This window comes from Impatiens glandulifera, chromosome 8, assembly GCF_907164915.1.
Source record: "Impatiens glandulifera chromosome 8, dImpGla2.1, whole genome shotgun sequence".
NCBI lineage: Eukaryota > Viridiplantae > Streptophyta > Magnoliopsida > Ericales > Balsaminaceae > Impatiens > Impatiens glandulifera.
In genome coordinates this window covers 19,446,976-19,461,752 of record NC_061869.1, presented here as the reverse complement: position 1 = coordinate 19,461,752, position 14,777 = coordinate 19,446,976, and the positions used below count along the sequence as shown (strand labels likewise).

The following is a 14,777-nucleotide window of genomic DNA, read 5'->3' as shown; positions in this document are numbered from 1 at the left end:
TCTTGGGCATTCCTTTTCGTTTATTTGCCCTACAAAAACAAAAGATAAACATTTAAAATCTATAAAGCATATAATCAAATAAAAACTAGGATATCTACTCAATTCGGGCCCCGAAACACCCTATTTCGGGTCCCGAAACCACACATTTCGGGTCCTGAAACCACACATTTCGGGACCCATAACAGCCAAACATATCAAAATCACATTTTAGGGTCCCGAAACAACACATTTCGGGTCCCGAAACCACACTTTCGGCACCCATAACAGCCAAACATATCAAAATCCAATTTTAGGGTCCCGAAATAACACATTTCGGGTTCCGAAACCACACTTTCGGGACCCATAACAACCAAACATATCAAAATTACATTTTAGGGTCCCGAAACAACACATTTCGGGTCCCGAAAACATACTTTCGAGACCCTTAATTCACCAAACACATCAAAATCACATTTCTGTATTATATAATCATACTTTCGGGTCCCTAAACAACACTTTCAGGACCCATAACAGCCAAACATATCAAAAATCAAATTTTCGGGAACAACCAAACATATCAAAAATCACATTTTCGGGACCCATAATGTAGCAAATACACAATAATCATCCCTTTCTATCGTTAAAATCATTAAAATCATCATAATCATAAAAATCCCTAACCCTAACCCTAACCGCAAAAACCTAAACGGTCTTCAAATTATCAAAATGATCTAGTCTTCTAAAAGAGAAGATGTTATTTACCTTGCATTGAGATGTACCCGGACCACCAGCCTGAAAAAAAAGTATGAACTAAACACGATGAATGCAGACAATGAAGTGAACATGCACAATGAAGGAGAAGACCTACCATTTTCGATCGAAAGAAAATGAAGAAAGTTGAAGAAGTCGGGGATGCCAGAGAGAAAATCGCCAGAGAAGAAGTTCGCCAGAAGTGATAAATGAAAAGAAGAAAGAGAGGAAAGAAGAAAGGGGGAAACTGAAATGTTTGATTTTATTTTATTTTTTTTTCTCTCTCCTAGCTGGTAAGACCACGTAGGATTCGTGGCCTTGCTTTCGCTAACCCTTCGTTGAGAATATCATTTCTCATATATATATATATATATATATAAAAGCTCCAATTGATAATTGAGCGTGAAATAAATATTATATAATTTGTCTCAGATCATTTTTTTATTTAAAAAATCTTTAGCACATAACATTGTTATAAGAAGAATTTTTTTTAAAAAATTAAATAAAGTCTTAAAGCTAATTCCCACGATATATAACTGTTGATACAACTTCTTATTCCTACACAAATCTTTCGTTGCATCAATCATCTAAGTTTTGTTTTTCATATTAAAAATTAAAGTTTATTTTGACTAATAAATACATTTCGTTTTCAAATTATATTCATTATCACTCTCAATTCATTCACACTAAGAGGGTAATTATCATTTTGGTGTAACCGACCCATTCAAGTATACTATAAGTTTTGTATTACAATATCATATTTTATATTTCGTAATCTCTGTCATATTATTTGTATTTTAGCTATATAACTATCGAATATTTCTCTTTTTTCAACATCAATATTCTTTATTACTCAGAGATGATTTTGGGGGCACAACACACCCAGACAATTTTTAAATACAGAGGAGACAAATGAGTAACAATTCTGTCGTCACTTGTCTACTATATCATGATATTAGAGAATGCAGTTACAAAAATTATCTAAAGACAAAGGTGAAAGTTTTATCTACAGTATAACTTAAAAAATTAAAATTGAATGTACCACATATAAAGAGAAATTTATGCTTATCTTCAACACAAATTAACGGTTTTATAACATTTAAATGGATTTATATGTTTAGAGTATAAATTTAAACAATAATAAATATATAAGAATCAAATTCAAACAAAAATAAATATATAACATACAATTTAAACTAAAATCTTGTACATAAAGATATTTCAAACTTAGTTAAATGTGTAGGGATACATATTAGCCTATTTTTATTTAAACCCTTAACTTTGAGGTATTGTGCTAACTTTATAATTACGAATAAATATATTAGAAATAAAACAAGAAAGTTGTTATGATTAATTTGTGGTTATTCAAGGTTAATAGAAAGAAATGTTCAAGTAATTAGAAATTTAATTATATATATTGGGATAAGTTTAAATAATTATTTAAGATGAACAACTTATTTTCCAAGTTCAAATAATTACATTTATTGAAATTTAAATTCTTAAAAAAACAATAAATAATTTGTTTACCCATCTTAATTTGTTTCTTTTTGGCTAGTATATGATGCATTGATAGTATTTTAAATCCATGTTTTGGACTTATCTTCTTAAAACTCATCCTATGTTACTATATTTCTTAATAAGTGAGAATTGAGTAAATTCATAAAAGAAAAATAAAGTTAGGAGGTATTATTTAGTTATGACTTATACAATTTTAAGCTTATCAAGCTCCCTTAAAATTTAATAAAAGACATTAATCTTAACAAAAACAATTGAATAAAAGTAGAAAATAGTAATTTTAGTGAAAGGAAATAATAATAATAATATTGTATTGAAAATATTTTTTATTTTTATTTTTTAAATTTAACACCAATGCATAAAGTCATTACCACTACTTCAAACTAAAATTTATAAGTATAACCTTTGACACTATAACTTACATAGTAATTTATATATTCAAAATAGATTTTATTTATATTAATGTTAAATATGAATATGAGCTTGTGATATATGTTAATTTTCATACAAAAATGTCAATTTAAGCAACTTATGTCATTTGAACACTAATTAATATTAATATTTCAAGATAGGTTATTTGCAATAAAAATGCATTGTACTTAATATATTTGGACATGGAGCATCAATGAAAGAATGACATGGTAATTGAAGAAAATTCTAAAAACAAGAAAAGATGTCTTTCAAATGGTGCAAACCACAATTGGAAATGGAAGAGGGGTACTATTCTGGCATGATCCTTGGCTAGATAATAATCCTATTATGTGCAAAGAAATGCAAGAAATCAGAGTTAGAAGAGAATGCATCAAGTACTCATTTAGAGACGGCTATGAAGGTAAATGTGATTCACTTCTGAGGCGTATTCCAGAAGGTGATAGAATTCTAAACCTAATGAGTCAAAAGCAACTCAATTAAATAAATGATGAAATATGTTAGAAAACATAAAGCAACGAGAAGTTCATTACAGGAAGACATGGAAAATTGTTAGAACAAGAGGCATGAGGTAGATTGGCATAATGTGGTATGGTCTCCAAAGATTATTTTTCGTCGCCAATTTATTCTCTTGCTAGTATACGGGAAAAGGTTAACAACAAAAGACATAATTTGAAAATACATAAACATTCATGATATCAACTGTGTCCTATGTTCGACAGTTGAGGAAATCATTAATCATTTATTTGGGGAATGATCTTTTGTAATACAAATCTAAAGGAGGTATACTACAAACATGAACATCATCAACTTTCCAGAAATATAGGAAGAAATCCGAGAGTGAATGAAAAATAAAGCAAAAGGAAGATCCTTCTATGTAAGTATGCTGAAATGCTACTTTGGAGTAGTAATCTACAATATCTGGAAAGATATAATTTAAGAACTCACAGTGAAAGAAGTATAACTACTGGAGATATTTAGGGAGATATAACTTCAAATGGAAATGCACACATTCAATTCTGGAGAGGAATCCAAAAGAATGAAGAGAACATAAACCTCTGTCAGATATGGGATATTTAGTTTGAGAAAGTCGCAAGTAGAATCAAAATAAAAATGTGTTAATTGATTGTTGTTGATGTCTGTAATTCAGTTCTTGTTTCATTGTCGAATTTAGAAATTGTCTAGATCTGATCTTAAATTTTTGTATTTTTTCCCTGTTTGGGATTTTTTAATAAGATGGCACTAAGATGTTTTCCAAAAAGAAATTAAAGAAAAAATATAATTTAGTTGTTATATTTATATATGTCTTTTCTTGTTAATTTTATTTTTGATATATATTAAGAAATAGAACTAATCATTAAATGTTGGTTTAATTTATAATGCATTTGCAATTCATAACATATTATATTTATCTTTTCTTATTTTTCATAATAACATTATTAAATTAAAACTTAATTGAATATCTCTTTTTCTCTAAACAGAACCAATAGCTTCCACAACTATGTTCATTAGTTCCCACTAAATTGGTTCATTCTTGCATACAAAACACTCCCAATTTTCTTAAGTCAATCCTCTAACTTTTAACATCACCCTCATTGATCGAGATTCGAAACTGGAGAATCAATAATTGATTTTACTTTGGTGTTGTTACCATTTTATTTATTTGTCTCTTTCTTTCTCTGGATCCAAAAGATGCATCACCTCAACAAATTGGTGAGTTAGTCCATCCAATTTTTCTATGAAGGACACCTCCTTAAGAAGATCGGTTATATTGTTGCTCTCAAGTTTCTTGTTATTGAGTAGTTTCGTTGCAATCAACTGCATATTCGAAGAAGCAAAAGATAAGAGTTTCCCTAATCGAGAGAAGATCATGACAATAAAATTAATAGCACAAATGATGCTCAATTCGCTGATCTTTTTGTATTATTTACTGTGGTGTTTGGAGAGAAATACTTGTCGACCTTCTTCCCTCTCCCAACGTCGGTTCATGGGAATTCTCTTGCGGACTTTTGAATGTTTGTTTGCTCTAAGGTTGCTAGGGACATTCTCCATTACACTATCAAATTTAAAGAAGATTATTATGTGTATCCACTCCACTAAATAAGAATTGTATTTACAGTTAAAAATGCAGAAAATTTTGATATATATTTACTTTAAAAATTAACACAAAAAACATCATAGTCATCAATCGCAATCAAATTTGATTATATTCGACAAACTTCAAATATAGAAAATTATAAATTTGTTACCACGCGATTTTAACGCTTTCAAATAAATTGACCAAATTAAAATAATTTATTTTTAGGTCAATATTTTCTTTGTAAGTATTTTGACCTTTATTTATTGGTGTAATATAGATATGAATTACATATATTATTGTCTCTTCATTATTCAGGTTTAAATTATTATACTTTCTCTCCTTTAAATCGCACTTCCAACAAAACCATCGTAACAATTTTATTTAGATAGGGGCTAGATTGTTTTGACTTATAAGAGAAAATAAAGTCGTGATTGCCTTACTAATATATTATTATTATTTAATTAGAATAAATATCAAATATGCTTGCAAATAATTGAGTGAATAAATTAATAATTTGCTTGAGAAAGAGTGAAATATTTTAAGCATATAAAATCATAATAATTTAGTTAGATTTTACATCTTTTGTTTCAATTTAACTTATGTAATAGATACTATTTTAAATTAAATAAATACATAAATTGCTAATAAATAAAATTATAAAATAAACAAAGAATATCATTCACTACATACAATTGGAAATTCAAAATGTAATGAGAATGTAATTTCATTATTGCTCCCCTAAAAGATTTGTGTTTATATATAGTTCTATGAGATTTTAATTGCCTTAAAGAAAAAAATAATAATGATTCATATAAATACTTCTTTATAATTCTAAATACTTATATTCAATTTTGAAATAAACTAACAAAACAATAAAATATGTTTAACTAAACCACATTATCCATATAATATTTTACATTAGACTTACTTAAAAAAACACAACTTACCGAACTTTCGCTAAATAAAACCCAAAAAGAAAATCATTATATCGTTTGACATAATAAATATTGCCTCAACATGCATTTTTCTTGAACATGGGCGATAAAAAATTGATCGAGATAATTTAAAGAAATCATATTAATTTGATGAGTCATTCATGATGGCACGGCTGCTCTCCTACAGGGATGTTAATGGTTTTCTCTATGCTATTTTTTTTTAAACGGTTAGAACCATTTCATTAAAATCTCAAAAGTGGAGTGTCGAAAATCAAAATTAGACAACCCCTAGTTATAATTAAGGATGACAATCAAAAAACCCTAAAACCTTATTAGAAGCATTCATACATTCTAAAAAAACAGAGATTACAAACAGAAAAGACTACATTCAAACATAACCATCCCAGCTTGGCATTTTCGCATGCCATCTATTTTCATTGAGAGTTCTTCTTCCCCTTCCTCTTCCTCTTCTTCTTTCCCTTTCTCTGAAAATGAAAGGAGAATGTATTGAAAATGATGATGAGTATTGTTGTTTCTCATTTTTAATTCTCTCTTTGTACGAGTCCGTTCTGATTTGATAGAAATAATTGTTTCTGAGAATTTGAGGGATTTTACCTTTGTTATCTTCAACTTGAATTTATGTGTACTTGTCTTCCTTATTTCAGCTTCAGACTCCACATCTGTTTTAGAATTTTCTTTATCATTTTTAGAATTCTCTGTTTCTACTTTGAAATTATGGATGTCTTCCCCTTGAATTTCCTCAACAACAACTTGAGGTTAATCTTCCATTTCTATCATGATCCTTCGCATTATAGTAAATTTGTTTTTCCTCTTCACCTTGATTCCGTTTACTTTTTTTCCTTCACTACTTTCCTTTTTCCCAGAATCCTTCTTGTTTTCTTCTACAACTGTTTGATCTTTGAGTTTAGCCTCCTCTATTTCTTTCTCTTTTTTTCTACTTCCTGGTTTTTCTGGTTTTTTGCTCTTCTTCTTTTAGCTTTATCGTATTTATTCAGGAAAGTGTTAAAGAAAGCACACATCTTTGGTTTACATTCATAAGAGATCTTTATTACATTGTGCTTTCATTTCCTGTCAACAACTACCATTTTCATTGGCATGACACTCCTAGGATGCACTTCAATGCTAATTCTAGCAAAAGACAAGTGCTCCCCTCCTTCAATTATTTGGGTCCATATATAATAGTTTCTCAATTGTACATTCAAAATGACTAATTTCTTCAGCAGTACATGTGGGCTGGAATGTTCTAGAGTTTGAACAAAATCTAGGTCGTTTTCTTTGGTCTACTATGTAGATTTATCTCTTCTGACCACTTTTCCAACTCATGCAATTTGATCATATGTAAGTATGCCCTTTCTCCATGATTTCTTTCAGATTTGAGCCATTTTTGAACTGCATGAATGAGAGGTTATGTATGTTTGCATAAACTTTTTTAAGCCCCTTTTCTCCTCACTATTTAATTAGAATCTCTTTGGTAGTTGAGAAAGTTACTTTATTTTTCCCAATAAAGTTTCCAACCACCACAAACTCCTTGTATTCAATCCATTTCTCCTCTACTTTAGAAGGCAATTTGAATTTAATAGGAGAGTTAAGTACTTCTTCCTTTGTTTGGATATCTCTCAAGTAGATTTTTCCTTTGTAGACATGGTCTTCAGATTTCTTTTCTACTTTATTCGTCCATACCTCGTTGACTTTCTATGTTGAATTACTCCTGATAGTGTAGGTCTTGGATTTAGGAGCCTTAATCAGCTCCTTCATTGCATCAACTGACCATTTAACTATTTCCTCATATTCTATTTTCTTCATCAAATTTCAATCCTAGAGATAATGAATATTGAGTTGGAATGTTACTTGTTGAGCTTTCTCTTTACTGATTGTGATTTCTCCCTTCTTAACATGTATCAGGAGTTTGGTAATCTGGTTTTTAAAACCAAACAGGTTGACTTTTTCATTATAACCAACCTTTCATACTCCGCCTTGTTTTCTTGCATTCTTTTCTATAGGAATTTCTGTAGGATCTGTTGATTTAATATTACTTTCCTCCTGCTTTTCTTGGATAACTTCATCAACTATCCTCTCAATCTATTTTCCTGTAATATTCTTAATTTTTTTCAGAATGAACTCTCTTACTTCCATAGATTTATTAATTTTGTTCTTTTCCCTTCCCATGATGGAAAAAAAAAGTAATATAATATGATAATTACAAAAATCCTAAGAGATGATCACAGATAAACTACAATCGAGAGTAAATTCCAGCGGTACTTACAAATACACAAGAAATCCTAGACTAACAACACTAAATGGTTGACTTACGGCGCAGACTATATCGTGTTGCTAGTGTCGATCGTGGCGTGCCACCTGTTCCTATCATGTTTCCCGTGCCGATTGTGCCGATCACACTTCCTTTAATAAATGGTGATTCTGACAATAATTTAATAACTTACAGTACAAGACAAAATTGGGTCGCCAGTGCCGATCGTGTCGTGCCGCTTGTGCCTATCATGCCGCCGTGTTCTTTTTCATTATTATTTTGCACCAGAATAGGTTTTCCTTTTCTATTCCTCATACTTCAAAACAAAAAAAAATGAATTTTTTATTTTTGAAAGTTAACCCAATCGCGCACACAATTATTAGTAATTACTTTTGTTGTTCAACTTAAAGTTTATAATTATAAATTTTTACAATTGAACTAACATAGTAAATTATATATTGAAAATATTTTTTATTTATATTATGTTAAATATAAAAATGAACTTTTGATATATTAATTTTCATACTAGCAAATGTCAATTTAAGCACAAAAAATAAAATAAATGAACTTGTTACTTGAATGTTATTTGCAATAAAAAATTGTTCATTGAAAAATGCATTATAAGTATTGGTAACAAGAAAAAATAATATATGTTTCACTCATAACGCATTTTCATTTTTAACACGTTAAAGTTGTCTTCTTGTTTTTTAATAATATCATTTAATTAAAACTTAATCGGATATCTCTTTTTCTTTAAATAGAACCAAACACCTTCCACAATAATGTACATTAGTTTTCACTAAGTTGGTTCATCCTTACATGCAAAACACTTTGAACTTTCTTAAGTCAATCCTCTAACATTTGAGCATCACCCTCATTGAGATTCGAAACAGGAGTATCAATAATTGATTTTATTTTACGTGCTCTAACCATTTTATCTATTTGTTTTTCTCTTTCTTTCTCCTTATTCAAAAGATTCATCACCTCAACAAGTTGGCTAGTTAGTCTAGCCAGATTTACTCTAAATGATGCCTCCATAGGAAAATTGGTTACCATGTTGCTCTCGAATTTCTTGTTATCAAGTAGTTTCATTGCAATAAACTCCATGTTCGGAGAAGCAAAAGAGAAGAGCTTCCCTGATGCAGATAAGATCATGACAATAAAATCGATAGCACAAACGATGCTCAATTCGCTGACCTTTTTGTACAATCCACTGCGGCGTTTGGAGAAAGTGACTTGTCGATCTTCTTCCCTCTCCCGACGTCGGTCCATGGGAATTCTCTGACGGCCTTTTGAACGCTTCTTTGCTCTAGAGTTGCTAGGGACGTTTTCCATTATCTCTCAAGATTCAAAGAAGTTTACTATGTGTCTCCACTTCAATAAATAAGAACTGTATTTATAGATAATAGTCGAGACAAATTCGATAAATATATACTTTAAAATTGACCCCAAAAATATTAGTCATCAACTATAGCAATCTAATAATTTATTATCAAGTCAATATTTACTTGATATTCAATGTATCATATTTCCTTGTGAATATATTGACCACATTGGTTTTGACTAATATTTATTCTTTTTCCAATTTTACTATATATGTTATTTATATATATATATATATATATATAATGTTTAATCTAAGATTTTGGATATTTACTACACACTCCATATTCAATCACCCATTCTCTCTCAAAATAAAAATTATTCTCTCTTAAAAAAAAATTATTCATCTCTTTCTTAATTAATTTTATATTGTTTTTTATTTATCTCTTCCATAATAATAATAATAATAATATATTACTTTTTATATTTTATCTCTAATTATTTATATATATATATATATATAAATTATTTTTCTTAAATATATTTTATCTCTTAATAATAATAAAAATATATATATAATTTATATATAATAAGAGAAAAAAATTAGTTAAGAGATATAAAAAATTAAATATAATATATATATATATAGTAAGAGAAAAAGTATTTAAATTAATTAAAGGGAAAAATTATGTTGGGTCAAATTATTTTGACTAAGGGTCAAATTATTTTGACTAACGGTATTTTATTGATGAACTTGTGTAAAATTTAAATAAGAATGAAACTAAGCAGTCTAATTGTTTTTGTGCAGGTGCATCAAAACGTGCTAAGTTAGACTTAGCTTGAATCAGGTTCATTAGACGTGTTGGTTATTAGATGTACGTAGTTAGACGTGCAGTCTAACAGAGACATAGTTAGACGTGCAGTCAAACAGACGTAGTTAGACGTGTCGTCTAACAGATACTTAGTTAGACGTGCAGTCTAACAGAGACATAGTTAGACGTGCAGTCTAACAGAGACGTAGTTAGACATGTCGTCTAACATATACGTAGTTAGACGTGTAGTCTAATAGAGACGTAGTTAGATGTGCAATCTAACATACGTAATTAGACGTGCAGTCTAATATACGTAGTTAGACGTGCAGTCTAACAGATACATAGTTAGACGTACAGTCTAACAGAGACGTAGTTAGACATGCACTCTAACAGACGTAGTTAGACGTGCAGTCTAACAGATACGTAGTTAGACGTGCAGTTTAACAGATACGTAGTTAGACGTTCAGTCTAACAGAGACGTAGTTAGACGTAAAGTCTAACAGACGTAGTTAGACGTGCGGTCTAACAGACATAGTTAAACGTGTCGTCTAACAGATGAAAGTTAGACGCAGGGAGTCTAACTCCTTCAGACTAGTCTGAAGGGACACGTGGTTAGACGTGTCGTCTAACACCATTAGACTTGGTGGTCTAATGGATCTTAATATTAGACGGCAGCATCTAACTTCATTAGACTTGGCAGTCTAATGGAGCACGTCTAATGTCTCGCTTTAGCAGATGCTTGAAGTTAGCATCCGTCTACCCACGATCAACTAGTTGTACGCTACTCCTACTCATCTAATCCGTGCAGATCAGTATGACAGCCAGTTGCATCTAATGAATGAATGCCACGTAAGAAAATATTCTTTCCACTACTTGTTTTTTGCAAGACAATTCTAGAAGAATATTCGGCGCATTACTAGATTGGTACGGCCACGATCTTTGTGCACAGTGTATGTTGTACCTGTGTACTATAGAGGTTGTCCAATGGGTGCTTGCTACGTGTCAACGCAGAAGATTCAACCGTTGGTACATGTTCTCTATTTAAAGATCTTCAAGGACAACGGACGAGCTGACGGACTTACAATCAATCTTTCGAATTGCTCACTTGTTTACTTACTAAGTTTGTACATCAAGAGAGAGATAGATCAAAATCTTGTCTAACTGAGTTATATTCTTAAACCTTCTGTAAGTTGCACAGAATCTGTTCTATTCAACAGTTAGCTAGCACTAAAACTGTATTTGATTCAAATAAAAGTATAGTGAATCCTTCTGGTGGTTAGAAGAAGGGGTGACGTAGGAGAGTTTTGCTCCGAAAATCCATAAACAACTCTCTATGTCTTTTACATTATGTCATTCATTCTTTCATTCGTTTTTAGCTTCAAACTCAAACAAACGTTTCCGCACTTGAATTACTTCAAGAGTTTTCAAAGGTTTGTGAAGAATAGAAAGTGATATTAATCCCTAACAGGATTTCTATCAAACCGTATTCTAGAAGTTGTCATCAATAGTCAGGCCCCTGTCTTTATTGGTGTCACCGATCCTTTCACTTGGTATCAGAGCCCTGTTTTTATTCTTAAGCTATATCTAAGAATGCCTACCATAACCAAAGATGTCAATGCTACCGCAATCCCCATATTGTCAAGAGAAAATTATATTGTATATAAGAAAAGAGTTCCTCATCTTTCTTCTCTTCATGGTGACATGTGAAGTGTTATCACAGATAGTCCCATCAAGATTGAAAAAGAGAAATCCGAATGGACCAGTGAAGACAAGAGGAGAAACAACCTCAACAACATGGAATTAGACGTTTTGTACAGATCTCTTGATGATAGTATGTTCAACTACATCATCGAGTGTGATACTGCCAAAGAAATCTGGGACAGACTTACACAACTATGTGAGGTAAATGAGAAAACAAATGAGAACAAGATCATGGTTTCTACTCAACAGTTTGACAGTTTCAAAATGCGTCCTGGAGAAACAATGACTGAATTTGACACAAGGTTCAGCAGAGTTATCTCCACTCTTTCTATTCTCGGCAAAACTTATAGCAATAGGGAGATTGCTGTCAAGGTCATGCGTGCTTTGCCAAGGGAATGGGACATAAAGACGATGGCTATGAGGGAATCTAAAGACCTCAACAAGATCTCGCTCTTCGATTTGTTTGATGATCTCAATACCTACGAGTTCAAGTTGAACTCAAGGATTGAAGGAGATCAACCCTCATCCATCATCATTGCCAAAGCTTTGGTGACTAGTGAAGAGTCACCGGCTGTTTCTGATGTGAAGACAGTTGCCCAGCAGCTCAGCAGCGATACTATGTCTCTCTTCATGAAGAAGTTTGGCGACTTCATGAAGAAGAGCAACTTTAACTCAATCTCTTCAAATTCAAATGATAATAATAAATCCAAAGCTAATATTAAGTGTTTTAATTGTGTCATTCTAGGTCATTACCAATCGGAATGTCGGAAGTCGAAGCGTGATAAGAAGAAGAAGGACGAAGAAAAGGAGTTGAAGGCTCTTGTGGTAGGGGACGGGAAGAACAAATAGAACTATAATGATTCTTACTCTTCATCCAGCGACGGTGATGAAGACGAGGTTGCTTGCTTCATGGCAAGAGAAGAAGAAAAAACTCAAGAATCTGAGGTATTTGACTTCTCTTCTGAAAAATTTTGAAGGAAACAACTGATAGTTGCACTAGATGACATGGTCATAGAGTACAGAAAGCTGGCAGAATCCCTAAATGAAATAAAGTCTTCATCTAAAGTGTCTCAACCTGTTTTGTCTCAAACTCTAGAATTAAAAACTCTTGAAAATGACAAGATCGAGATCTCATCTGAGAATGAGATGCTCAAGGAACAGATTCAAACTCTTTCTTCTGAAAACAAAAGGTTAAACTATGTTGTTAGTGCTTGGACAAGGTTTGGAGAAGCTGTCAAATATCAGAGTAGTCTGTTGAAGCCTGCTGATCTAAATCCGATTTAAGATTTAATAGCGATGACCCAAACCAGTCCTGAAAAAAGTTAAACTCAGCAACTGACAAGCTTAAACCAATAAGTTTTGTCAAAGGGAGTTTAACTAACATTGAATCTGATCCAATTCATGAAGAGTTAACTTTGAAGAATGAAATAACTTATGTTCCGTAGACTGTTAGCTGGCTGAAAATTAAGTTAGATGCAGCCAGCAAGTCTGGCATTCTAAAACCTAACTCAAAGTCAAGGAGTTTAAAAAGAAAATCATCCTCAAAATCTAAGGGATCAGTGGCTAGCAGGAAGGCGTCTGCTAAGTCAAAATCATACGCACTAATTACAACACAAAACAGGAAATCCATCAAAATAACTCAAATATGGTTTCCTAAGGGACTGAGTGATCGAGGACCCAAGTGAATGTGGGTACCAAAGTTTGTAAATATTTTCTTGTGTAGGTGATAAAGAGAAGCTGGAGGAAGGAAGCATGGAGCATACTCTTCTGAGTATACATTTTAGAAGATCAGCAATGGCCCTTGCCATTCCTGAGGACTAAGTGTTTTATGTTTTAAGAATATTTTTGGTCTTAAGGACCTCAAAACATTTATCTATTCATTTTGTACATGCATAAATTGAGAGGAAAAATTTATTGCGAAAATAAAGATGCCCGCTGACAAAATGCTTTAATCGGTCTATTAGACGAGGGTCGTCTAAGAAGAAAAAGCATGTTCTTAGACGTATTTTTACTTACACACTCTATGCATCTAAGTCAATGTGTCTTGGTTAATGTGCGGTTAGACGATGACGTCTAATAAACGGTTAGACATTTATAAGACAAGAGCAATTGGATGATCACGTCTAACCAAACACACGTCTAATACGTGTTGTTCATGCGTAATTAGACGTCGATTTCTAATAGACGTGAGACGTCTATAAGAAACGTGATTAGACGCTTGCGTCTAATAGACTCATGCGTCTAAAAGACGTTTAGATCTCATAGATTGTAGAAGTAATAAAAACGTCTAACTGCGTGTGTATTAGACTGATTAAGGACAGTTGTCCCACATGCCGTGTCATCTAATTTTCCCGCTCAAACGTAAAAATAGTCATCTTCAAATGACATGAAGACACGTGTCTTTCAAGTTAAGAGAGAATGACTTATATACCCCCAAAATTAATTATGACTCTGTGGGGAAATACGTCTAATTAATGGGTCATACCCTTATAAAAGACGGTTAAGCCATGCGCCTCTTAGAATTCTATTTAAGGACATCTTGCATGTGATTGAAAAGTTTTTCACTCACAAATATCTCAAGAACCCTAGATTTCCTCTAACTTCTCTCTAAAAATCTTTGTTCATCTTGTGTCTGTTCATCTTCTCTCAAAATGGGCAACAAGAAAATCACCCTCAGACATTGTACCTTGTAGTTGGACTTTCCTTATGTGTATACGTTTGATCAACAGGAGGTGGTCGACACGTTCAGATCTCTGGAATACTCTGGTCTCGGGAAGTATCTCGGCGGGCCGTTCATCTTCTACGAGAAGGAAGTCCGGGAGTTCTTTAAATCGGCAACCATGGTTGGCGATTTTATCACGGAAACGATGAACAATACGGTTATTTCTTTCAATTAGGCGTCCTATGCGGAGTTTTTCAAACTTCTATCAAAGGTCCACACGTTCAATCTGAATCTTCCATCAGATATCATTGCGGAAATCAAG

General features: G+C 32.0%; 1 protein-coding gene across 1 annotated transcript; it reads right to left on the bottom strand.

Moving 5' to 3' along the window:
- Window positions 1-8,803: 8,803 nt before the first annotated feature.
- LOC124913147 (agamous-like MADS-box protein AGL62) lies at window positions 8,804-9,292 on the bottom strand. The gene has a single exon (XM_047453759.1). The coding sequence runs from the start codon at window positions 9,290-9,292 to the stop codon at window positions 8,804-8,806; it is 489 nt and encodes a 162-aa protein (XP_047309715.1).
- Window positions 9,293-14,777: the final 5,485 nt, after the last annotated feature.